The sequence below is a fragment of the Cryptomeria japonica genome, chromosome 3 (genome assembly GCF_030272615.1).
Source record: "Cryptomeria japonica chromosome 3, Sugi_1.0, whole genome shotgun sequence".
Classification (NCBI taxonomy): domain Eukaryota; kingdom Viridiplantae; phylum Streptophyta; class Pinopsida; order Cupressales; family Cupressaceae; genus Cryptomeria; species Cryptomeria japonica.
In genome coordinates this window covers 64,786,535-64,813,563 of record NC_081407.1, presented here as the reverse complement: position 1 = coordinate 64,813,563, position 27,029 = coordinate 64,786,535, and the positions used below count along the sequence as shown (strand labels likewise).

The window sequence follows — 27,029 nt, the reverse complement described above, 5'->3', positions numbered from 1 at the left end:
TTCAAAATTTTGACCTCCATTGTTGACTGCGGAAGGTGTCTTCAGACATTCATTGTGTGAAAACACAACCTTTCACACCTTTCCTAAGTCATCATCAATCCGGTGCGATGTCGAAGTCAGGATACAAGGAAAGGAAAGAGCTGCTGAAGACGTTGGAGATTGGATTTTATCCAGAGTTCAAGATTTCATCCAGATGGAGGGAGATCACTGATACCAACATGCATTTCCTGGACTTCGACCAGATGCAGCGTTGGATGTTCGGATCCAGAGATCAAGTTCCTTCTCCAGCATATGCGAATATTATGAAGAGTGGCATTTTCCATGCCGCTGGGTTTCCATAATCCATACAATGCAGTGAGTTGATCCTAGAGTGTGCACGATGTTACGATCCGCTCACAAGAATGATCAAGAGTCCGAAGGGTGTTGTCATCGCCTACCTTGCTGAGGATGCCATTGCTGAGGTATTCGGAATTCCACGCAGTACAGACATGAAGGATGTGACCAAGGAAGATTATGCAGACAGATACACGAAGAAGATGGGTGTATGCAAGAGTTTAATTAATAAAGAATGGATGATTGAACCTAGAAATCATCATTCCAAGGCTCCCAAGACACTTATGTGCGTAGATTTTAAGGAGGAATATAGTGATTTGATATTCCTACTCAACAGAGTGATGGGAATGCCGCAGGGAGCAATATTTCATGGATGGATGTTCTACTTCATCCAGGATTGTCTTAAAGGGACACTAGTGAATTGGTCTAAGATCATAAGCGACAATCTGGATTTTCAGTTGAGGAATGTAGAGAGGTCCAAGTCATTCGCCATGACTTCTTACCTGGTGTACCTGCTTGCACGGTTTGTTTCATACAAAGGATTAATATGCAAAGGTGAAGTCGGGAATGGGCAAGGACAGTTTAAGAGTTATGAATGCTACCCCCAGTTGAGTATGCACAGAATTGAAGACTATAAAAGAGTGAATGATGCATTCACTATGTACATCACACGGATGCTGTAGGGCGGAATCCACAGAAGATTGTCCAAGGAGGCAACAGAGTTAATAGAGAAATATGGATCATGGTATATATAGTTTCCCACTTTCACATACCTCAGGATTCATGGGTTTCAATCTGAACCCTACAGGCTTCCTAGGTATCCTACTGACAGAATGATATTGTTGGAAGTGGTAAGATAGCTTCTAGAGTTCGATGTTATCCAGAGAGAGAAGCACAGGACAAGAATGACATTCCCTATTTCAGTTGGGAAGACGTCAGAGGTCTGCCAATCCGCCATAGCTGCCAGCACTGCAGGTGAGGAGATTGCATTCTACAGATTTGCTACCTACAAGAAAAGAGAAAGATTTGATCCAGACAAGAAGGTCGGAAGGATCAGAGGAGAGAAGTTCACTCACAAGGTTGACATAGAGGATTATTGGGCTAACTTAATGGATGAACAAGCAGTAAAGAGAAGAATGCGGTCCAGAATGTCAGTGGATTTCATGAGGAAGTGTGGACTTTTCCTCATCCTTGATCAGGTATTAGATGATAGAGATCATACACACCCACATTATGAGAATGAAATGAAGAAGGCAATCCTATTGCCAAATTGGTCAGAGTCAGAGGAGACTGATCTGAATATATTGATGAGAGAAGTCTTGAATTTCTCCCGCACATGGGTAGATATGCAGATGAACAGATTAGTTGACATGGGTGTCCCCTTCACTTATGAGAGGATGAAGACAGAAGAGTCTACTTCCGAGGATAATCAGAGGACTGTCAGTGATGTCAGGATTCATGCAGACGAAGAGAGTCAAGCTCCCAAAAGAAGGAAGAACATGCATGGAGAAGTCAAGGCTAGAGAGAAGAAGATTGAGGATATGAAGAAGAAACAGAAGACTATCATTCCTTCACCCCCTCCTAGTGTCTCATCAATCGAAGTGATTGAAGTAACAGAACAGGATAAGGAGACTCAGTAGTGTTCCAACACAGTGATACTACCAGAGAATACTCAGGAATTTCATGCCACAGCAACATCTGCACCTCCTGATGAGAATGATGACCAGCCGGGATCCCCTACTATCCTTTTGGAAGTTAGTTTGGGAAATGATGTATATGATTGGACTAGGAATAATCCTGATGATAATGATGAAGTTATCTCGGCACTGAAGGACCTTGATCAAGAAATATGTCTTGATGATGGTATGGAGATGACCGCTATTCCTGAATGGTTGAGGAAGAGTATGGAAAAAAGTAAACAAATGATAGAAGTACAGCCTATTGAGGATATTGATGACTACCTAGCTAGGAGTGCTAAGAAGAAAGAGCCCAAGAGAGCGGAGATTTTGTCGCACATAGCTAGAGATGAGACCGGAATGCGGATTGCGCAGATTGCTGTTCCTAGAGCAGGCGTGACAGTGGACACTGCTACTCCCATGGATTTCCAGATCACTTCAGTTGCCCTTGGTCGTCCATCTGCAGGGCAGGAATTTCAGGAGATTGGTGACAACCTCCAAGCAATCAATGCCAAGTTAGACACAGCGATTGCGGAGAATGAAAGGTACAAAGAAGAAAATATTAGACTCAGAGAGTATATTGCAGGGACAAGGCGTGGGGATCCCACCCTTATTTCCCCTATTGCAGTTGACCATGGAATACATTCACACTACGAGGTAACGAGAGGTACACACTCCGAGGTGGAAAAGTGGATTGAAAGCACAAGAAGGCAGGCAGATGATTTCCTTACTCAGTTTGTCCAAGCATATGATAAGACAACAATGCTTGTATTCAGAATCCAGTATTTGGAGGGAGTTTGGGAAGAATTCCGGCCTATCCAAGAGAAGACTATTCCACGCCTCCTGGCATTGAAGAAGGTTCCTAATTCCATTTTGGTCAGCGAGAACATTGTGCACAGTGGAGACATATATAATTTCCATGGCTGGTATTGTGCACTAGCTTTGAAGAAATCAGCTTATGAGAACGCCCAATCGAGTTGTATGGAGATGGAAGGATTAATTCAGGACATTCAGATGAAAATCCTTGCCTCGATTGAGGAATTATTGGGTGTTGATGTTAGTGATGCTAGTGGTTTACACTTAGCCGAATTAAGAGACAAGATAAAATTTATGTATTTTTGCCAGTTGGACCCTTTGCAGAAGAGTCAGATAGATGACTTGGTCTCTTTGTTGATTCATGTTCATAATTCGCAGAAGCTCATACCTGAATGGGAGAACACTTTGAATGCTTGCTCGGATTCATTGGATGTGATTGATTTACAGCAGGATACCTTGCCTAGCATTTCCATGGAGTTAGATTCAGTTTTGGCTAGATTCTTGGAGTATGCTAAGAGAGAGAGAGATGCAGGGAGGAATCTTCTAGAAGATTCTCTATATGATGGCTAGGTATCTTTCTATTGGGCCATATGTTGGTGGCACCATTTTTGATGTAACCCTAATTAGGGCAATTCTAGGGTTTTGTTGGCATGATCTCGGCCGTTGATCTTAGATCAATCTGGGCCATCCATTTTGTAAGAGACTCTATATATGCCCCTTTGTCTCTCATTTGTAAGAGAGAGTTTTTGTAGAATTGTTGGTATATGCTACAGCTATTTGAATCCTAATCATTGTTCAATTGTTGGTGATTTTGCTCTTCAAGTGTTGTATTTGCATTCATGGTTCTCAATTCCTCCAAGTTAGATTAGAATTTAGATTAGAATTTATTTTCATGTATGTTAGATTGAATGGAAGATTTGTTGAGTATATTTGTGTGGAATCCTTAATCCATACCACTAGCCTCTTTCCGCTGGTAAGTGCGCCTTGTGTGGTCAACTGGAGTTTGAGTAAGCATAACTTCAACTATTACGCGTCCGTTGACAAGCATCAACTTGGATGGTGTCTTCGTTTGATGGTAATAGTTTGAAAATCATTAAGTATACCTTAGATGATTGCACTAAGCTTGTGTCAATACCTGATTGTGAGACCTTGCTTGGTTTGATTCCACTAAATCCATTCACCATTTCCTACATTCCTAGGATTAGAATAGATTTCCTGAACCCTATTCTTTTCCCCCTTTTTTAGTAAGAAGTAAATCCAGAGCCTTATTGATAAATCTTAAGTTGTCAACACACCTATTCTGCATCATTCATGATAATCCAAACATTTGCGTAAGTCCCCAAAGTGAAACACAGCTATTCACATCAACCACTGAACTTACCCACTCATCAAGACCTGACATGTAGAAACCTTGGAATCACATTAGTTGATCTCATCCTTAGCATCTGAGGTGATTTTGTTCAAGAGAGGGTAAATTACTTTGGTAATTTATTCTGTATTGTTATGTGCATAAAAAACACATCAACAGTATGATAGAAAGGTAATCTGCTTTAAGATGTTTAATGTGTAAACTTCTTTTGTCATGTTGAGACATTCTGGGTTTTACCCCCTGTGTTCATATCTAATAGGTGACGATCTCTCAGATTATGAACACTTGTATGCAGACATCATAAGGTGACGATCTTATGATTCTCAAACCAGTTATCATGTTGGATCTCTGGTATGTCATGGATGTGCCATGATGGTGTTGTGATAAAACATTTGAATAAAATGTTTGTGCACATATCACAACCTAGATAAGATGAGGATTCAACCATCCTCATATGTTTATCCTTAGTATTGCATGTTTAGGCAATACTGATATCACGTGTTCAGGTGATATCTTGTCATAATAAAATGATGAATCTTTTATATCACATGGTTAGGTGATACTCAATGTCACATACTTAGAGTGATGTTTTATATTTGTATCTTATGTCCTGATGGTACTTCATATCATATGTATAGATGATATATATTCTTGGAGACTGACATTATGGAAAAGAAATGTGATGCAGGTTACTTTATCTATCTTCCAAAGCTAAGAGGGAGTGTTAATGCATTAGTAGCTTCTGCAAGATAAGACTCTCCTAACTCATTAATCTCCTCTATTCTGTTATTGGCTTATTCATCTATGCTATTAGATTATCTGATTCATGCTTTATATAACATTGATCATAATTATGATATTGACAATTGGATAAAGATAGATTAGATCGACGACTTGCTTAACATAGTTAAGCGTCGATCTAAATGCTATCGGACTAGTAACCCGATAGCATATTAATGTTGATTCATTTATGAATCGGCATTAATATACTATCGGGGTATTAATCCGATAGCATATGAAATGCAATTAGTTATCAGACTTATTTACTTTGACACCGATTTACTATCGGGTGTGTTTACCAATCTGTTATCATCTACAATGACACCGATTTACTATCGGGTGTGTTTACCAATCTGTTATCATTTACAATGACACCGATTCACTATCGGGTGTGATTATCGAACTGTTATTATTTGCAATGATACCGATTCATTATCGGGTATGTTTACAGATTTGTTATCATTTACACTAGCACCAATTAGTTATCATTGAATGGATTGGTTGATATTGGTAAGAGTCACGACCAAGTGACATCTTGGTCGGACATGTCTAAAAGACATGTCCGATCAAGGTGCCACTTGATCGTGACAACCTTACTATATATACATCATTCAAAAGAAAGGAGATGACATTGAAATCGATACATGTTCATCCTCTATACCTGCAGCAAACAAAAGAAAAATATTATTGTCATAGTCATAATACCAAAATTGAAATACACCGTCAGACATATAACTTGTTTATTAAATTGGAAATTGCAATAACATTTACACAGTGTTTATTTAAAAATAGAAATATTTACAAATACTAATGATCAATAATGTTTGGTGATGTATTGGACACTTTTATATATTATAAATTCATTATTGATCTGTCGTTTCATTAATATTATCTGCCGCATTCAATATTTGCATTTCTTGTGAGTTTGATTAACTGATTTTGATATTAGCGGTGGCATGAGTAAGAAATTTGATATTGGAGTGGAGCTATATTAAGGAGAATGGGCAAGTCGAATTCATAAAGGCCTGGCAGATTAATGTTTGAATATTATTACCTAAAATCGTGGCTTGATGAAGTGGGCGGAGGAACACTAAGGCTGCCAATTAATATTTGTTTGTGGGACCCGATACATCATTTGTTTTCTTTGAGAGTTTGCATAAGCGAATAAGAGCAAGTATCCTATTATTGAGAATGCCTAAGTGCCGACTATTGATGAATATTTCATATTGACCTTGGAGCGAAGGTATCATTAGCGTGAGGAGGAACTCAGCAGCATAACAGATTCATGAGCTGGCGAATTGAAGAGGTATAAGTTTGTGGTGACTGTGAAGAGCTTGGGAAAGGGACGAGCTGCCAATAGCGCCACTGCCAAGGTGCCCATTGTTTCAAATTTGTGACTTTCCAGTGGTCTGGAGCACACTCACAAAGGTCTAGGCGGAGTTGAGGCGTATGTTCCATACAACATTACAAAAGGAGTCCTTTTTCCATGACTAGGACTACCCAACAGGTGTCTTACTGCATTCAGACGGGTATTAAAACAATTACTCTTATTGCCAGTGTGTCTATCGACACCCACCAATAAGCAACCGAATAAGGAATGCTGTCTCTAAGGTGCAAAAACTAACGGGTACCTCATTCAATTTGTTTTGTAATTCAAAGTCTCCTATTCTTCCTGTCAATATAATCAGAGGATATTATTCTGTCTGCAATGCCCAGAACTATGAATGTGGTTTTCTGTATGTGAAGGAGATTTCAGTTTTCACTTTATTGTCAATACATGTTCTGGTTTAATTCACAGACTTGTTCTGGGAACTGTTTCGAATGCTCTTTGCAAATTGATAAAGTATCTCTTGGCATATGGGGATATGGTCTCTTTCACTTATACATCAACATGTTTCTCTTCTTGGTGTGAATGCTAAAAAAATTGGCTCCAATTGCATTCACACCTATAAGCACTACAAGGCTAGAAAAAAACACATAAACCCAACATTTGAAGATTTGGTGTGCCAACACCATAAATCTCCCACCACAAATCTATGAACAAATTTTTTAAAAAATATATAACATTAAGTAAAAGTTCTGTTGTTACCTGAAATTACTTACTCTTAAAATCTTCAAGATCAATCATACATGCAACCAAATGTCAAGTCATTCTTATCACATCAATGTCAACCATGTATCTTTCCTATCAAATAGTCAAGTCTTTAGGTATTCACTAAAAAAAGTATGCAAGATGTTCATCATGAAGATTATCAACCTCTAAATCCTAAAGGAGACTCCAACATAGGAAAACAAAGAAAATAGTGAAGTTAAAAAAAAGACTTTTTGAGAACATGGTTATCTTGAGGGGATGGAGGGGGTGAATCAGTATAACGTCAAAGTCTTTCTTTTTCAACTTAATAACAAAAGAACATAACTTAATCCCAAAGCCTATTCATTTCATACAAACATTCGCATGAAATTTAACTACCATGTAACACAAATAGAACACAAGATATATACGTGGAAACCCTTACAGGAGAAAACCATAGTAAATTAGCTTCCTTATATATAGAAAACTTCTTTTACAAATTCATAGGTATCAACCCCTCATTTTGTTTGTGAGACTTTCCCACTAGAGGCACCAACCCCTCATTCAAATTCCACCTTTTAATGGATGATGGATGATCCTATTTTTCACAAGTTTGCTATAGATCACTTCTTCAAACTGTCATAATCTCCCCCTCAAATCTGCTATAACTTGGTCATAAATCTGCCACCAAAAGCTGATCACAATATCTTTATTATTTCTTCAATATGCTGCATAAATATTCTATGATCTTTCACAAATCTTCATGTATTCTTGCTATCAAATCTTGTTAAAAAATATGCCATTTATCTTCTCTTACTCTCTTTTGAATCTGCTCATAAACCCCTCAGAAGATTTCTCCAATATGCTTCATAGGTCTCCTCCAATAATTGCTCTTCACAAATCTGAGATATTATCTTTGCAACATACAACTCTCTATCACAATCATTACTTTTCTCTTTTCATATATTATTCATCAAATCTGCACCAAATTGATACTGGTGTACAATGATATTCTTCTTTGGTTCACTTATTCACATCCATCTCCACACGCATCACACACCACATTTAAGTCTCCATTCATATCTTTCACGAAAGACAAGTTTCTTCATATATAGTCACAACTTTTATATTAACCTTTTCATAAACATTAATTAGATCGAATGCATCTCTTTTCTTATAGAAATCGCACCTTCTCATGAATTAATGATAAACCATATGTTGACTTTAACTTTTGACTCGTACCTTTTCTTTTATTGCTGTTTCTTTGAATTAATCTTCAATTTATGTTTGCACCCTTAATTTCTTAATCGCACCTCTCCAAAAATGCAGTCACTACTTGTATTATGTTATTATTAAGTGAATGCACCAAATAAATTGCATCGCACCATTTCAACAATAATTCCTTTTAGCAAGTATTAATCGCTGACTTTTCATTGTGTAAACGTTGCCATTTAAGTATTGTTTTTGTCATTTACTGACTGTTCACTTCATGCCACGTCTATTTTTGTTTTATATGGCTTTTTGTGATGTCCCCGTCAAATTAATACTATTTGGTATTAATTATGAATAAAATTAACTTTTCTTATCTTATATTAGTTCTGAAATTGACTAATATATTATAATTATAGTTATTTGCTTATTTCAATAAAGCTTAATTAAGCGTTAAATATTAGTTGCTTTGTTTAGCTATTGCGGGAATTGGTTTTCCTACGGATTTCCCTATGGGAATTCTACCACCTTGGTTCTTTAAATAATGCCTGACACATAAAGAAGGGGGGACGAGTTTGAATAAAGGGAAGACCTGGAAGTAGAGTTTGGATATCCACGTGATATCAACTTGTGATGAAGCGTTCCTTTTGCCAGCAATTACTGGCCTACTGGAATTGACATGAAGGATCGGGAAGTAATATAAAAGCAGAAGAATGGGGATTTGCAAGAACCTGTTTGCAGTACACACGATCATTTGTATGCTGCCGTCCCTTGCGAGTCGTGGTAGAGGCTGCGCAAAGTATAGAGAGGAGTCGGGTTGGTGCAAACGGAAAGGTGTTGCATTGACGTAAGTAACAAACGTAGCAGAAACGGAGAAGTCTTCAAACACACTTTACACACTTATGCCGTGACACAGGGATTGACATATTCACGGTATCTCATACCGGACGATAAACACTCACGGAAGGTCTGTGGATGATCAACGGAAATCCCCGCAGGCAGTGTATATTGCGGAAAGTCTCACAAACAATACATAATAACAGCGTCGGGATGCAGGCCAGTATTGAATAGTCAACCCGCAGAGTTCAGGATCAAGAGGAAACCGTAGGATTGAGACATGGCTTGGGCTCTTCACACCATCAACCCGAGTACATGCGAGGATGATTCCGGAGGGTTGCGACAGCAACAGTGACGCTGACAACATTGCAAGTTTCAGGTGCACTATGAAACATTTAATCCAATCATAAAGAATGTGTATGTAGACTGCATAATCAATGTTATGAAAATTTACTTGGAACTGCACAAGTTACATTAATGGAATTCATAGGCTATGTAATGTTCAATTGGTCAAATTATAAATATTCTTCTGCATAATCTGGATAAAAACTTTTATATGAAGCCAGCTTAGTAAGGAATTTTACAGTGGTATCAGAGCTCTGAATCTTGCCAGCCTGTAGGGTATTGAAACCTTATGAAAACTTAATGCACAGTTGAGTATGCACCAGGGAAACTATAATTTCCGAAGTACTAGGGCCCGTCAAAACAGATTTCCAAACTCTCCTTTAGCACAGAGTAGTTCATCTATTCCGTTTGAAATCGAGGATAGCCACATAGAAACTGACGAGGAATTTATTTTTGAAACCAACATGGGAGACCCAGATAACAATAGGGACCTGTTGGCTGCATTGATCATAAGTCAGCAAGATATGCAAGATAATGTTAATAGACTGACCAACTTGATGACCCAGTTTATGGCTAATAATATAAATCAGCACCAAAATAATGGAAGACAGAATAATCAACATCAAAATAATGGGGGAAACAATGGGGGTAGAGATGAACAGTCAGTCAACAATCAGCCAGAAAGAACAAGAACAGCCAGACCATTTATGCCCACATTTACTGTTAGAAATCAGCCACTTGAACATGAACCCACAATAAGAGAAATACAGGAAGAAATACATCAGGATTGGTTAGGTTTAGGAGAAGAATTCAGGTCAACAATGGCATTTAGGGAATATTTAGATGTCAGAATGAAACATAGGCCAAGAGGACAGCGAGGAAACAATAGTGAATTGCAAAGGAAAATTGGAAAAATGTCCATTCCTTATTTTGATGGTTCAGGTAAAACAACTGCTCGGGCATGGGTGCAAAAATTAGACACATACTTCCAACTAAACCCTATGTTGGAAGAGGAGGCAATTAAATATGTTGCATTACATCTTGACGGTGTAGCACATGAGTGGTGACATCATGGGCAAATAAATTTGGGTCATAATTTGATAGGCACTTATGTTGAGTTCACTGAGAAACTTATTGATAGGTTTGATTATAAAGATCCTGAATTACATCTTAAAGATTTGACTCAGCTTAAGCAAACTGGAACTGTTGAACAGTATATTTCTAAATTTGAAAAATTGGTTGTCTTAGTTACTGAAATTTCAGAAAGACACAAGATTGTAATATTTATAGATGGATTGTTTGATTCCCTCAAAGGGTGGGTTAAGTCCTTAAACCCTCTGACCTTACAAACCGCTGTCAAAAGAGCAAGAGAGTTAGAACCATCTTCAAAAGGAATTTTTTTTAATAAAGGACCACCTCCTAAACCAGAAAAAGACAAACAACCTTCCAACAAAGGTAATTTCCCTAAAAACAGGTTAGATAAGGAGGAAAGGGAAGAGCTCAGAAGGAAAAAACTATGCTTCAGTTGTAGGGAAGCATGGCAGCCTGGACAGAGATGTTTAGGGAAGGGAAAGATTCATTATATTGAGGTTATGTCTGACAATGAGGATGAAGAGAATATAGATCCTAACATAGAACGAGCACCACAGAACACAGAGTCAGAAACAGGAACCAAACAAGGAGGAGTAATAGCGTCCATGACAGGTACTCCCCACTATAATATTTTCAGAGTTAGAGGAGTTTTGAATGGACAGCATGTGATTGTTATGTTGGATAGTGGCTCAACACATAATTTTATAGATGCAGCACTTGTCGAAAGACGTGGCTTGCAAACTGAAAAACATGATGGATTTGATGTTAGAGTAGTAGGAGGAACTAATTTATCTAGCACTCATAAAGTTCCTAAATTGAATATTACTCTTGGCAATTACACTGTTACTGATGATTTTTATGTGATTCATTTGGCTGACACTAATGTTGTCTTGGGCATACAGTGGATGGAGACATTAGATGAATATACACACAGTTTTAAAAGAATGGAATTCTCCTTTAAAATTGATGATAAGAAGGTAGTCCTTCGTGGTATGTCAAACAGTGGCCCCAGGATCATCAGTGCTAAAAGAATGGAAGCTATTTTCAGACATGGAGATGTGGCATGGTCAGCACAATGTTTAATCTCCAACAAGGTATCAGGCTTTGAATCTAAATCTTATCAAAATGACTTGTTAACAGTATTAAATTCACATCATGTGGTTTTTAGTGATATCCCTCCAAGAGTCCCACCTGATAGAGGATTTGAACATACTATTGAATTAGAAGAGGGTGCTAAACTAGTTATCACTACTCCTTATAGACACCCTAAAACATTCCGGGATGAAATAGAAAAAGCAATTAAGGAACTATTGGATATGGGGCACATCAGACCTAGTTCTAGTCCTTTTGCTTCATCTATAGTGTTGGTCAAAAAGAAGGATGGAACTCTTCGTATGTGTATTGATTACAGAGCTCTTAACAAGAAAACAATCAAAACAGGTATCCAATTCCTCGAATTGATGAACTGTTAGATGAATTGCATGGTGCTGTTTATTTTTCTAAAATTGATTTGAGATCAAGGTATCATCAAATTAAATTAAGAGAAGATATTCATAAAACTGCTTTCCGCTGTCATTATGGTCATTATGAATTCTTGGTTATGCCATTTGGTCTAACAAATGCTCCGGCAACATTTCAGTCCTGTATGAATCATATTTTTAACAAAGAGTTAAGGAAATTTTTGCTAGTATTCTTTGATGATATATTGATTTATAGCAAAACTTGGGAAGAGCATTTGAAACATATTGATATAGTTCTTGGTATTATGGAATCACAATCACTGTATGCAAAGGCATCTAAATGTGAATTCAGAATGTCTGAAATTTTGTATTTAGGGCATATGATCAGTGCAACAGGGGTACAGGTTCATCAAGAAAAGATAAGAGCCATTTTGGATTGGCCACCACCATGGAACCTTACAAAATTAAGGGGATTCTTTGGTTTATGCAGTTATTATAGGAGGTTTGTCAAAGGTTTTTCATAGCTTGGGGCACCCTTGACAGCTCTTACCAAAAAGGGGGCATTCAAATGGACTGAGGAAGTTCAACAGGTATTTGAGAAACTTAAAGAGGTAATGAGTTCTTGTCCAGTACTTGCTCTTCCAGATTTTAATCAGCCTTTTGTGTTGGAATGTGATGCTTCTGGTGATGGAGTAGGGGCAGTTTTAATGCAAAACAAACATCCTATAGTTTATGAAAGCAGGAAACTAAATAAACTTGAGAAATGATATTCTATCTATGATAAAGAAATGTTGGCAATCATGCATGCATTGACAAAATTTAGACAGTATTTGGTTGGTAGCAGATTTGTGGTGAAAACTGACCATAACAGTCTGAGATATTTCTTGGGACAAAAAGATTTAAATGACAGGCAACAAAAGTGGATCAGTAAAATTCAAGCTTATGACTTTGAGATTGAATATGTAAAAGGTAAAAATAATGTTGTTGTTGATGTTTTATCTAGAAGGCCTGAAATCAATGCGTTCTCTGTCGTAATAGCTGATTGGAAATCTTTATTGCTGGTCAAGTATTCAAAGGATTCTTTTGCATGTGATTTGCTAGATGGTAATATACAGGATGATAAATATAAAGTTGTTAATGATGTTATTTATTACAAGGACAGGATTTATTTAACTCCAGGATCAAAGTTAAAAGAAAATATTCTCCAATCTATGCATGATATTCCTCTAGAAGGGCATCCTGGATACTTCAAAACGTATCGTCAGGTAAGAGAAAGGTTTACTTGGAAAGGCTTAAGAAACGATGTCCTACGCTATGTCAAGGAATGCACCACCTGCCAGCAAAATAAAGCAGAACAAACGTATCCTGCCGGTTTATTACAGCCACTACCAATACCAGATCAGAAATCGGAAAGTATATCCATGGATTTCATCACAGGTTTACCGAAATCCCAAGGTAAAGATTGTATATTTGTTGTGGTTGATAGATTAACTAAATTTGCACACTTCTTTTCTATCACTACAGAATTTACAGTAGTTCAGATTGCAGAGTTATTCTTCAGAGAGGTTTTCTGATTACATGGTTTACCAAAGACTCTAATCAGTGATAGAGATAGCAGATTGTTGAGCATATTTTGGGGGGAGCTTTTCAGATTGACAGGTACAGAGTTGAATCATAGCACCAGTTATCATCTGCAAACCGATGGGCAAACGGAAATAGTGAACAAGTGGATTGAAGGTTATCTTCGTAACTATGTAGTCGGTCATCCGAAGGCTTGGGTTCGTTGGTTATATTTGGGTGAATATTGTTATAATACTACCTTTCATATGTCAATTGGTATGTCTCCTTTCAAAGCATTATATGGCTATGATGTACTCTCCTTTCTTGACCTTGCTTTTGAACAGAGCAATGTACCTAGAACTTGTGATTGGCTTCAAGAAAGTCAAGACATTTTGTCAGCTCTTAAGGAGAATTTGCAATGTGCTCAGAATCAACAGAAAATCTATGCAGATAAAAAGCGAGTTGAACACCATTTCGAAGTGGGAGATTTGGTATTTCTCAGATTACAACCTTATCGGCAATCTTCTCTCAACCGTAGTGGATCGGAAAAGTTAAAACCTCGATTTTATGGCCCTTATTGTTGTTTGTAATTAGGGATAGCGGATTCCAATTGCCTTAGACAACATTGGAATCCGCCTAAGGGTTTGGTCCCTCTTCTAGCATGTAGGGCTGGGCCCTATACCTCACGGCACATCTTTAAGAACCCCCATGCTACACCACGCCACATGCAAAGGTCCAACCCTATAAACAATGCATTTCGGATTAAAGAGAAAATAATGTAAATTAAAGGATAAGCCGACACAAGTATAAGCCGACATATATGGACAATGCACCATATAAATAAAGATACTTCTCACCTCAATCAAACACATTTTGATCCTTCATTTTATTCCATGCGAAATATATATGTGTCTGCCATTGCGAGTTAAAGGAGGAAGATTATATCTGCCATTACAGCGAAATACCTCAGTTATATCAGCGAACAACTTCTGCCAATAAAAGTGTGAAATTCATTCATGAGAAGAGCGAACTGAGGTTGGAGGAGAGCAAATTGAAGTTGCAGTCCATCAAAGAGCAGACTTCATACATTACAGGCCTAGGGTTTGGACCTGATTGTTGTTGGAAGGGTTAAAGGTGCAGATGTGACTACTTGATGCTTGTGAAAGTGCAGTCTTGTGGAAGACATTATCAGTCCTAAGTACAATCACCTCCAAGTACTTGAGATAAGTGTTGTAACCTTCATATGAACATAATTCATAATCAGATATGAGGGTCTTTTCTGGCTGGGTTTTTCCTCCTAGGAGGTTTTCCCATGGTAACCGTGTCTTGTTCTTATTTTGTTCCTTTCTTTGTTATGTTTAAATCTGGAAAACTACAAACCCTTCATTTAATCAATTTAGTTAGTAATTAAATTCTGATTTTCTGAGTTTAGATTAATCTGAAAGTGCTAAAATTAACATGGTATCAGAGCTATAGACTAGATCTAATTTTTGTTTTCAGAATTTAGTACTCTTTTATTTTCAGATTGTTGTCTATTCACAAGTCAGGTCAATGGGGCTGAAAGTTGAAGATAGGCTTGATGGGAATCTCAATTTTACTGCATGGAAGGTTTGAATCAGGTTGGCTCTAGAGGAAGAAGATCTTCTTCAATTCATAGAAGCGAAAGAGCTAACTGAACCTACAGATGCAGCTGAGCTAAAACAATTCAAAAAGGATGCTGTCAAGGCCAGAAAGATTCTCATTGATTCAGTTAAAGACCACCTAGTCACCTCTATTGCCTCATTCACTACTGCAAGGGAAATGTTCAGCCATCTTCAAGGTACATATAAAATTAACAATCTCAGTAGGGCAATTACCTTAAGACGGCAACTACTTAATATCAAAATGGCAAAAGAAGATTTTGTTATTTCCTACTTTATGAGAATTTCAGAACTAAAGAATCAGCTAGGTTTAATTGGACATAACATGGAAGACAAAGACCTTGTCATGATTGCTCTAAATGGTTTACCTCACTCATGGGAGTCCTTTATTCAAACCATAAGTGGTAGAACTGAGCTACCTACCCTTGATCGCCTTAAGAATGATTGCATTCAAGAAGAGTCTCGCCTGATCACAAGAGAGCAAACCAAAAGTCCTCATGTAGATGACCAACACATGCTTGCTGCCCAATGCAAGAAAGGAGGAAATTGGAAGAAGCATTATCCAAAGAGAAATAGGGAATTCAGACCATCTAGCTTTCAGCACCCTTGGAAGAAACCAAGAGATATATCTCATGTTCGATGTTTCAGATGTGACAAATTTGGTCACTATGCTAAAGAATGTCGAAATGATCCTACTCAAAGAGAAGCCAACCTAAATGAAGTCTCAGAACAAAATGATGAGTTCTTATTCATCTCTGCCTTGTCAAGCAGCATACCTACAGACTGTAATACGTGGTTGATTGACAGTGGTGCTTCCAAACACATCACAGGCTACCGTGATCACCTTTCAGACTGAGTAGAAAAGGATTCCAACTTCCACGTGGTAATTGGTGATGATGTTCGATATTTGGTAAGAGGATCTGGCACTACTTTAAATTTAGACTCTGGTATTTCACTGCACCTTAGTGACATCTTGTTTGTTCCTGAAATTAAAAGAAACTTAATTTCCATTTCTGCTCTAGAAGATAAAGGTTATCAAATTGCATTTTCTGAGGGAAAAGTTCTTGCTTAGCCTAAGAAATCTAGTTTTAAATCTGCTCGTGTAATCGGTAATAGATATGATAGTCTTTATAAGCTCTCTACTAACCCTGTTCAAGCCCTCATTAATGAGGCTCCTGAATCCTGTGAGCTATGGCATAGAAGACTTGGACATTTACACCATCAAGATCTTCCCTCTCTTGAAAAGTTAGTCAAAGGTATGCCTAAACTCAGTCAAATTCATGATAATACTTGCAAAGGTTGTGCTATAGGTAAAAATGTTAAAAGTCCTTTTCATAAAAGTGAAAATAGAGCTAAAGATAAATTAGAACTTATTCACTCTGATTTATGTGGTCCTATGTCTATAGCATCTCCTAGTGGGTTTCTTTATTACGTAATCTTCATAGATGACTTCTCTAGGAAAACTTGGATCTACTTCTTGAAATCTAAAGAATCTGATGAAGTCTTAAGTAAATTTAAAGAGTTTAAGGCATTAACTGAAAACTCCTCTGGTAAAAGAATTAAATGTTTAAGATTTGACAATGGAGGTGAGTACACCTCCGGTAGCTTTTATGATTTTTGTGTTGAGTCAGGAATTAAGAGGGAGTTTTGTGTTCCATACAATCCTCAGCAAAATGGAGTTGCTGAAAGAAAGATTAGGACTATTGTTGAGGCTGCAAAGGCTATGATTCATGATCAAGATTTGCAGACCTTTCTATGGGCTGAAGCTTCTAGAACAGCCGTATATATCCAGAATAGATGTCCACATCATGTTCTAAAGAACATGACCCCTGAAGAAGCCTTCACAGGATCCAAACTAGACATCAGTCACCTCAAAATTTTTGAAAGTCCTATTTATGTTCATGTGCCCAAGGAAAAGCGAACCAAGTTGGAACCTTCCGGGAAGAAAGGCATGCTAGTTGGATACAGTGAATCCTCCAAGGCCTTCAGGATCTATATCCCTGGTCAAAGGTATGTTGAGGTAAGTAGGGATGTTACTTTTGAAGAAGATATTGCTTTTAAGAAATCAAAAGGTTCTTCTGTTATTAATGAAGCTAATGACAATCAAGATATGAATGTGGATACTAACCCTGAGATTCAGAGGAAGCCTGTTGAACCTCCACCTCAAGAAGAACATAATGATCCACCAGAGCCCATGAATCCCACTGACATTCCTAGTGACATTGTTGTTACCAAAAAGAGGCCACTTTGGGTAAGAAACACCATTCAAGAAGCCGAAAGATTTGCTGCTCCCAGTGGCACCTCCCGTGAAACCGAGAGACCTCAAGTATTCTCCAACTACGTTGCATTGATGTGCAATCTCATTGAATCTGAACCTTGCAATGTTGAAGAAGCCTTGAACCATCATGCCTGGAAGCTTGCTATGGATGAAGAGTATCAGTCAATCATCAAGAATGATGTTTGGGATATTGTGCCCGGACCCAAAGGTAAATTTGTTGTTTCCTCTAAATGGTTATTTAAAATTAAACATAATGTTGATGGTAGTATTGAAAAATATAAGGCTAGATTTGTAGCTCGTGGTTTTTCTCAAAAGGAAGGCATAGACTATGAAGAAACATTTGCTCCTGTTGCTAGATATACTTCTATTAGAACTATAATAGCTATTGTTGCTACTAGAGGTTGGAAGCTACATCAGATGGATGTTAAGACTGTCTTCCTTAATGGTGTCATTGAGGAAGAGGTCTATATTGAACAACCTGAGGGTTATGAGATTCGGGATAGAATAACTCATGTGTGTAGGTTGAAGAAAGCTCTGTATGGCCTCAAACAATCTCCTCGTGCTTGGTATGAAATAATTGATAAATACTTGTTGAGTTTAGGTTTTTGTAAAAATGATCCTGACTATAACATCTACTTTAAGTTATCCAATAATGAAATGCTAATTCTAGTTCTATATGTGGATGATTTATTTCTTACTGGTAAAGATGAACTTATCATTAGATGTAAGAAAGAACTAGCCTCAGAATTTGAAATGAAAGACTAATGCATTATTTTCTAGGTCTAGAAGTATGGCAAAGATCTAACGAAATTTAGAATGATGGATTGTAAACCTATGTCTACTCCTATGGAATCTAACTTAAAGAAGTTAAGTGTTTTTGCAGCTAACTCGGATTTTGCAGATCCATCAGAGTACAGGCAGTTGATTGGATCGCTAATGTATCTAGTTAACACTAGACCAGACATATGCTTTGCAGTGAATGCTCTCAGCCAGTTCATGAGCATGCCCAAACATGTTCATCTTATTGCAGCCAAGCATATCCTAAGATACTTGCAAGGTACAGTTGGTTATGGGCTTAAGTATCCACTTAACACTTCAATAACCTTGGAAGGTTATTCAGATGCAGATTGGGCTGGAAGCGTCAAAGACAGGAAAAGCACTTCCAACATTTGCTTTAGCTTAGGATCCGCAGTGATCTCTTGGGCTTGCAAAAAACAATCCTCAGTGGCACTAAGTACTGCTGAAGCTGAGTATATTGCAACAAGTGTAGCTTCTAGGGAAGCAGTATGGCTTCGTAAGCTTCTTGCTTGGCTGTTTGGTTAGCCTTGGGATCCTACAATTATTCATTGTGATAATCAGAGTTGTATCAAAATGTCTATCAATCCAGTGTTTCATGATAAAACATGTGGAAACTCATTATCATTTCATTCGGGATATGGTGCAAAGAGGCGCCATTCAGCTAAAATATGTCAACACTGATGAGCAGGTTGCAGATATTCTTACCAAGCCTCTGTCCAAAGTGAAGTTTGTGTACTTCAGGGACAGACTCGGTGTTGTGGAAAATGAAACCTTGATTGAGAGGGAGTCTCAACCTCAGTGATACATTGTGTTGTATCAAACCACCCTCTGCGGGCAATGTAAAGTGGTATTGTAATCTTCTCGGGGAGAAGTGTAATTGTTAACCATCCTCTACAGGGAATGTAAGATGGTATTGTAATCTTCTCAGGGAGAAGTGTAATTGTTAACCTTCCTCTGCGGGCAATATCAGATGGTATTGTAATCTTCTCAAGGAGAAGTGTAATTGTTAACCATCCTCTGCGGGCAATGTAAGATGGTAGAAAAGATCCTCTCCACCCTCTGCGGACAATGTAAGGTGGATCCAGTCTATGCTTGTGTGCGAGCTGAAAGATTATATTATGTAGTTCCATTCTTTGCTTGTGTGCAAGATGGAAGATTATGATTATGATTCTCCTCCCTAATTAAGAGGGAGTGTTGTTTGTAATTAGGGATGGTGGATTCCAATTGCCTTAGGCAACATTAGAATCCGCCTAAGGGTCTGGTCCCTCTTCTAGCATGTAGCTTGGGCCCTATACCTCACGACACATCTTTAAGAACCCCCACGCTACACCACGCCACATGCAAAGGTTCAACCCTATAAACAATGCATTTCGGATTAAAGAGAAAATAATGTAAATTAAAGGATAAGCCGACACAAGTATAAGCCGACATATATGGACAATGCACCATATAAATAAAGATACTTCTCACCTCAATCAAACACATTTTGATCCTTCATTTTATTCCATGCGAAATATATATGTGTCTGCCATTGCGAGTTAAAGGAGGAAGATTATATCTGCCATTACAGCGAAATACCTCAGTTATATCAGCGAACTACTTCTGCCAGTAAAAATGTGAAATGCATTCATGAGAAGAGCGAACTGAGGTTGGAGGAGAGCAAATTGAAGTTGCAGTTCATCAAAGAGAAGACTTCATACATTACAGACCTAGGGTTTGGATCTGATTGCTGTTGGAAGGGTTAAAGGTGCATATGTGACTACTTGATGCTTGTGAAAGTGCAGTCTTGTGGAAGACATTATTAGTCCTAAGTACAATCACCTCCAAGTACTTGAGATAAGTGTTGTAACCGTCATATGAACATAATTCATAATCAGATCTAAGGATCTTTTCTGGCTGGGTTTTTCCTCCTAGGAGGTTTTCCCAGGGTAACCATGTCTTGTTCTTATTTTGTTCCTTTCTTTGTTATGTTTAAATCTGGAAAACTACAAACCCTTCATTTAATCATTTTAGTTAGTAATTAAATTCTGATTTTCTGAGTTTAGATTAATCTGAAAGTGCTAAAATTAACACTTATCAGGTAGTTCGGAAGGTTGGTGCAGTAGCCTATGAACTTGACTTACCAGTGGATAGCAAGATACATAATGTCTTTCATGTATCTTGTCTCAAGAAAGCTTTGGGGCAGCAGGTATCCGTATCCGAAGATTTACCTCCTTTAAATGATGAAGGAAAGCTTGAAATGATTCAAGAAGTTATTCTGGACACACAGGACAGGCAACTACGGAACATAACTATTCGGGAATATCTCATCAAATGGAAAAATCTACCTCAGGATGATGCCACCTGGGAGAATGAAAGAGTTCTAGAGTTGCTTGAGGGCAAGCAACACGAGGCAGGGGAGACTGTGATGTTCCCGTTAAATTAATACTATTTGGTATTAATTATGAATAAAATTAACTTTTCTTATCTTATATTAGTTCTGAAATTGACTAATATATTATAATAATAGTTATTTGCTTATTTCAATAAAGCTTAATTAAGCATTAAATATTAGTTGCTTTGTTTAGCTATTGCGGGAGTTGGTTTTCCTACGGATTTCCCTACAGTAATTCTACCACCTTGGTTCTTTAAATAATGCCTGGCACATAAAGAAGGGGGGACGAGTTTGAATAAAGGGAAGACTTGGAAGTAGAGTTTGGATATCCACGTGATATCAACTTGTGATGAAGCATTCCTTTCGCCAGCGATTACTGGCCTACTGGAATTGACATTAAGGATCGGGAAGTAATATAAAAGCAGAAGATTGGGTATTTGCAGGAACCTATTTGCAGTACACACGATCATTTGTATGCTGCCGTTCCTTGCGAGTCGTGGTAGAGGTTGCGCAAAGTATAGAGAGGAGTCGGGTTGGTGCAGACGGAAAGGTGCTGCATTGATGTAAGTAACAAACGTAGCAGAAATGGAGAAGTCTTCAAACGCACTTTACACACTTATGCCATGACACAAGGATTGACATATTCATGGTATCTCATACCGGACGATAAACACTCACAGAAGGTCTGGGGATGATCAACGGAAGTCCCCGCAGGCAGTGTATATCGCGGAAAGTCTCACAAATAGTACATAATAACAGCGTCGGGATGCAGGCCGGTATTGAATAGTCAACCCGCAGAGTTCAGGATCAAGAGGAAACCGTAGGATTGAGACATGGCTTAGGCTCTTCACGCCATCAACCCGAGTACATGCGAGGATGATTCCGGAGGGTTGCAACAGCAACAGTGACGCTGACAACACTGCAAGTTTCAGGTGCACTATGAAAAATTTAATCCAATCATAAAGAATGTGTATGTAGACTGCATAATCAATGTTATGAAAATTAACTTGGAACTGCACGAATTACATTAATGGAATTCATAGGCTATGTAATGTTCAATTGGTCAAATTATAAATATTCTTCTGCATAATCTGGATAAAAACTTTTATATGAAGCCAGCTTAGTAAGGAATTTTACAGTTTTCAAAAACATTTGCTGTCCTTTTTTTTATCTTGTCATTGCTTCTTATCCAAATGCAATCAATTTATCTTAGTCATTGCTTCTTATCCAAATGCAATAGGTGCACTTTTTTCTTTTGTCTTTTTCTGTTTTTTTGTCTTATTTGCTTTTGTCTTTTTCTGATTTGCTGTAGGACATTTGTATTGTTTATTTCTGTTTCTACTCTGATCACTTAGTAATTCTCTTTGGTGCTTCACCACGTTGGTCACTCTTTAATCTGAATCATATTTCAAAATATTAAGACATGTTAATATTTGCATCTGTTTATAATCATTGCTGTCCTAATTTACCAGTATTAACTATTAATTCCATCCCTGCTCTTAAGATAGTAATTACTGATAATAATTGACACTCTTCTTCTTCTAACAGATCGCTATATTGTGTTATGCAAACATAGTTTAAATATATTTATGTTGATGGGACATATTTTGCATGCATTGTTCCTATAAGTTTCTGGACAACTAATGGGGTTGATGGTAAACAAATCATCTTCTTGGTTGCTGAATGGGAAACATCTGCCCTATAAAACCTGCTTGCGAATGACCACTTGCTTATGGTGCTATCAATGTAGATTTCCCACTTTATTTTATTTTATCAGGGGTGTAATTATGAGGTACATTCCCAAGATTGAACAATTATATTTCTGTAGTTTTTATTGCTAACTTTAACCAATGCTAATATAATATAAATTATTATTTTCATTTACAGAACAAATAATAAACTATTATATTTGTTCATGCAATTTTTTGTTCACTAAAATTGCTTCTGTTCTCTATGCTTGATTGTTAAGCTTTAAATGTTCCATAAGACTGATGTTACAAAATCAGAATGATAAAAATACAAATACCCTATAGTTAGTGACGCTGCTGGTTTATTTGTATGTAGACACCAGTTACCATATTATAATTGCCCTTTCTTACCATGTGATTTTGCATAATAAGCCTTTTTGTTGTTAGCTTGTTAAGCAATTTTGGAGAAAACCTGCAGACACCATGAAAATTTTCCATGAAGTTAAACCAGTAGAGTTACATAAAACTTACCACTAACCAAGTAATAGATACAAAGCAAAGAAATAAGTTGCTTCTTTCATTTCCTCACCTTAACATATATAAAATATACTTGTCATTTTTTCCGAAGTGTTGATTTAATATATGAATGTTCAAGGCATTGAAAAAGCCGAGACTTTTGGCATAGAAACGTATAATCAAAGCAAATTTTGTTCTTTTTTTTTGAGCCAATGGCCTAAAATAGATCTTTGTGATACCTTGGCATTCAATATAGCTGATAATGTTCACTAAAATTCCAACCATGTTTGAATGGAAGTCAAACATTTTCTCGGTAAATGTCAAGTAAATTGATCATACTTTAGGTTTTTTTTATCTTCTAACCACACAAGTCATCATTGTTCAACCTCTAGTATATTTCTGAAATTTGTATAGTGAAAACTTACAAATAATCCACTTGTCATTTTGTTGAATCTAGCTATGACAGAGTAGGAGCATTAACTAGAGGCTGTAGACAATTTGTTAGGATGTCAATGCACAGAGGAAAATGGCATCTGGTAAAGATTTTGAAGAAAAAGATCAAGAGATGTTTTTAGGATTTGAAGAGTGAAAAATGTTCTATTGAGACATCCAAGTAGGATGGATTAAGTTGTTTTGTTAGGGTATAAAGGAAAAGGGAACATGGCACTCAATAAACAAAATGTTGCATGAGATGCATAGGCAATAAAAAATGTAGAGGAATGGATGGAGCCAAAACGCGGCAATGATTTGAAATAGAGATAAAATGTTTCTAAGAGTAAAAACAAGCATCTCACTACCAACTGCCAAATGTATAAAACCATCCCCAAGATGTTGTGGACTCTTCACAGCTTTAAAGAAAATTAATGAAGAAGCGGATGGACTAAAACACCAGCCTCATTTACAATTTCAACCTGTATTCCACAAATTGAATAGTTGATTTGCCTGCCATTCAGCTTGAATTGTTATCACCTTGTTTTATATGCATTTAGCCCTATTTATAGGTCAACAAGATGCCTTATTTGACTATCATTTTGCATCTTCACTTCACCAAGATCTCAATGCAAATACTAAAGAAAAAGTGTCAGAGACGAGGGCAGAATCATCAATTTGATGTAAATGTATTATTCCCCTTATAAATTTTCAAATTTTTCCAACTTGCTGCTCTTAAATCTAATTCTCTGTCCTGCTGTTTGAACTCAGTTTAACACGTACTATTTATTTCTGATCATGGGTAAGCTCTCTATTCTGCTGTTTAAGGATTCATGTTTGCATTGATTTTGTAATAGAATTTGAATGTTTGGACAGAGACTGAGAGATATGACACCCAAGCCTAACATTCAAATACAACAGATACTTCATAAACAACCAGATTCATATACTAAACTTGCTTTGATAAACTAACGTTTGGGAAAAGAGAGGTATTATAATTACATCTCTAACTCCCTATGTTGCAGAATTGAAAATTGAGTCAGAGATAAGAATGGGATTCACAGTGCCCAGAATTAGCAAAAAACATATGCAGACAAGCACAAAGTAGAGAAAATCTTTGAGGAGGGAGACTTGGTTTTCTTGCACCTATAGCCCTACAGGCTACAGGCAATCTTCCTTGAAGAAAAATGGTGCAGAAAAGTTAAAACCTTGCTTTTATGGCCCTTACAAGATTGTTCGAAGAGTGGGAGAATTAGCATATGAGCTTGAACTGCTAGAGAATAGAGGAATCCATAATGTGTTTCATGTGTTGTGCCCCAAAAAGGCACTTGGGTAGCATATTACATCTTCACCAAAGCGTCCACCTTTAGTTGAGGAGGGCAGATTAGTTTTGGTTTCAAATGAGATTCTGGATGTCAGAGAGAGGAAATTGAGGAGCAGAATAATCAAGGAGTATCTTATCAGATGGAGAGACTTGCCCATGAAGGATTCCACTTGGGAGAGAACAAATTCTTCGGCATCCTAATCTGCAATTCCTTGATGGCAAGCAATTTTGGGAGGGGAGGATTGTAATGTCCCCTTTCGAGGAATAGTCCAGAGCAACTAATTAGCCTAATTAATTTCTGTAGGCTAAAGTCAGATAAAAGGGAATAATTTAATTTAATTATTTAATATTAATTTAAAAAGTACATTTTATGGGTAATATTATTTAATTAATTTTATAAAGTATTATAAAGTGACTTAAGTGAAATATTTAAGGGAGATTAATAAAGTCACTTTATTTCCCGGATTTAATGAAATATTAAAAGAGCAGGAATTCAAAAAGTTCTTCTAGGGCTTCCAAGGGTTGTTATAGAAGAACGTAATTAGAGCTCACTTTTTCTGATTGGATTTTGAGCCAGTTGTTGGAGATTTCCTCTAGATTTATCACAGTGAATCAAACGATTGAAGTTTTTAAAATTTGTGAAGTCCCTTGTAGAGACAAATTTTAGAGCTATATGTTGGAAGTTTGGTTGGAGAATTGAACACCACAAATGGAAATCGAATTTCTTATTTGAATGAAAAGGCTATGATTTAATAACTTTGGAGGCCCTTGGATAGGCATTTATAGCAATGTTGGTCATTGGAGTTATAATATCATTAGCAACGGGAATGCATTGTGAAAGCCCTCATAAGTGAAGTTGTTGACATTTCCTCAGGCGTGAGTTTCTGGACATATGACAACCATCTATGCTAGCCGTGGCAGATTTCTCCAACAAAAACATGGAACACAGAGTGAGTGTTGGGCATTTGGAATGATATTAGAGCTTATACACAGAGCAAAAACTAAAGGTTTGCAGGGTGTTTGGGATTGGAAATAAACATAGCATCTCATATAAGGCTCATTTCGTGCCAAGATTGGGTACGTATTGTGACCTTTTCACACATCACCCCATTGCTAACAGGGACCCCCCTCTTTTCTGGGTTTTTGCGTTGTTAGGTTAGAATTTTGGTTGCTTAGTGGGCAATTTTGTGTTTCTCGTGCCCGAGTCTCGGAGTTTTGATCATGCCTAGTGTCGTTTAGGGTTTTTGAGGTTATAGGATAAAGCGTACAAAAATTGAGATTTCTAAATGACCCTAGTTTTGTCTAAGTGTAGACCCCTTTTGGAGTTGTTTTCTCACTCCTAGAGAATTATTCAAGTTGATTTCACACTTTATCCCGATAGTTTTCCTTGCGTTATGCTCCATTTTTTGATGAATTTGCCTAAGTCCAGTTGAGTTTTATTAAGTTTCAAAGTTCCTGAGTGATTCTGAGTGGAAAAATCATCATTTTCCGGAGTAAAATCCATATTCTAAGGGTTCAAAGGTCAAAAATCCATGCTAGAGGTGCTTTTCCCCTCATATTCCTAGCTACCCATGGTTTTCCCCACTCAAAATCCAGACTAGACATGGATTTCCCCTGAAATCCATACTAGCCTCATTTTTCCACCACTGATAATTCATACTAGGGTCGTTTTTCCCCTGGAAGCATTAAAATTTGACTAGGTGTCAGGATTTATCTTGACTACCCACGTTTTTCCACCAGGGAGGTATGGATAGGTTGCTGATGATGTTTGCATTCATTCCACACCTGGGTCGATTTTCCACCAAGAATTTGTGACAAGTTTTTTGAGGATTTTGTTCGGATTTTTATCCAGACTCATAGCAATTTTCCACTGAGAGTGCATTTCATAATTTTGAGTCCGGATTTTCATCCAGACTGAGGTCGTTTTTCCACCAAGGAGTTTTTTTTGTGAATGAAGTGAATTTTGAGTCTGGATTCTTTATCCATACCCAAGTCGATTTTCCCTTGGTCCATTTTATGTGAATTTTGATGAGGATTTTTTGTCCACACTGAAATCGATTTTCCCTTGTGGGGAAGATTTTGACATTTTAAATGATTTTAATGGGATTTTTTAATCCCTACTTGAATCGATCTTCCCTTGTGGGGAAGATTTTGAGATTTTAAATGATTTTAATGGGATTTTTTAATCCCTACTTGAATCGATTTTCTCTTATGGCTCAATTTTTTACTTGAATTGAAATATTTTAATAAATGAGCCCTATTTTAATTATTTTTAAATGATGATTGACGATTTTTTAAAATTTGAAAACAAAATTAAGTAATTTGCAATGAGCATTTAATGTTTTTACCCTTCTAGAAGCAAGTTAGTTTTGCCAAGAAAGTATAAGAATAAGTTTTTTATCCCACATTGCTTGTGTGGTAAAAGTGAGGCAAA

At 37.2% G+C, this 27,029-nt stretch overlaps 1 protein-coding gene across 2 annotated transcripts in view; it reads right to left on the bottom strand.

Annotated features, from left to right (window-relative positions):
• LOC131032584 (gamma-glutamyl hydrolase 2) overlaps nt 1-27,029 on the bottom strand; it is a 129,487-nt gene that overhangs the window by 23,045 nt on the left and 79,413 nt on the right. For both annotated transcript variants that reach the window (XM_057963607.2, XM_057963599.2), the window contains one exon: nt 22,738-22,798. In XM_057963607.2, the coding sequence (XP_057819590.2) occupies nt 22,738-22,798 (61 nt within the window). The remainder of the gene's footprint in view (nt 1-22,737; nt 22,799-27,029) is intronic.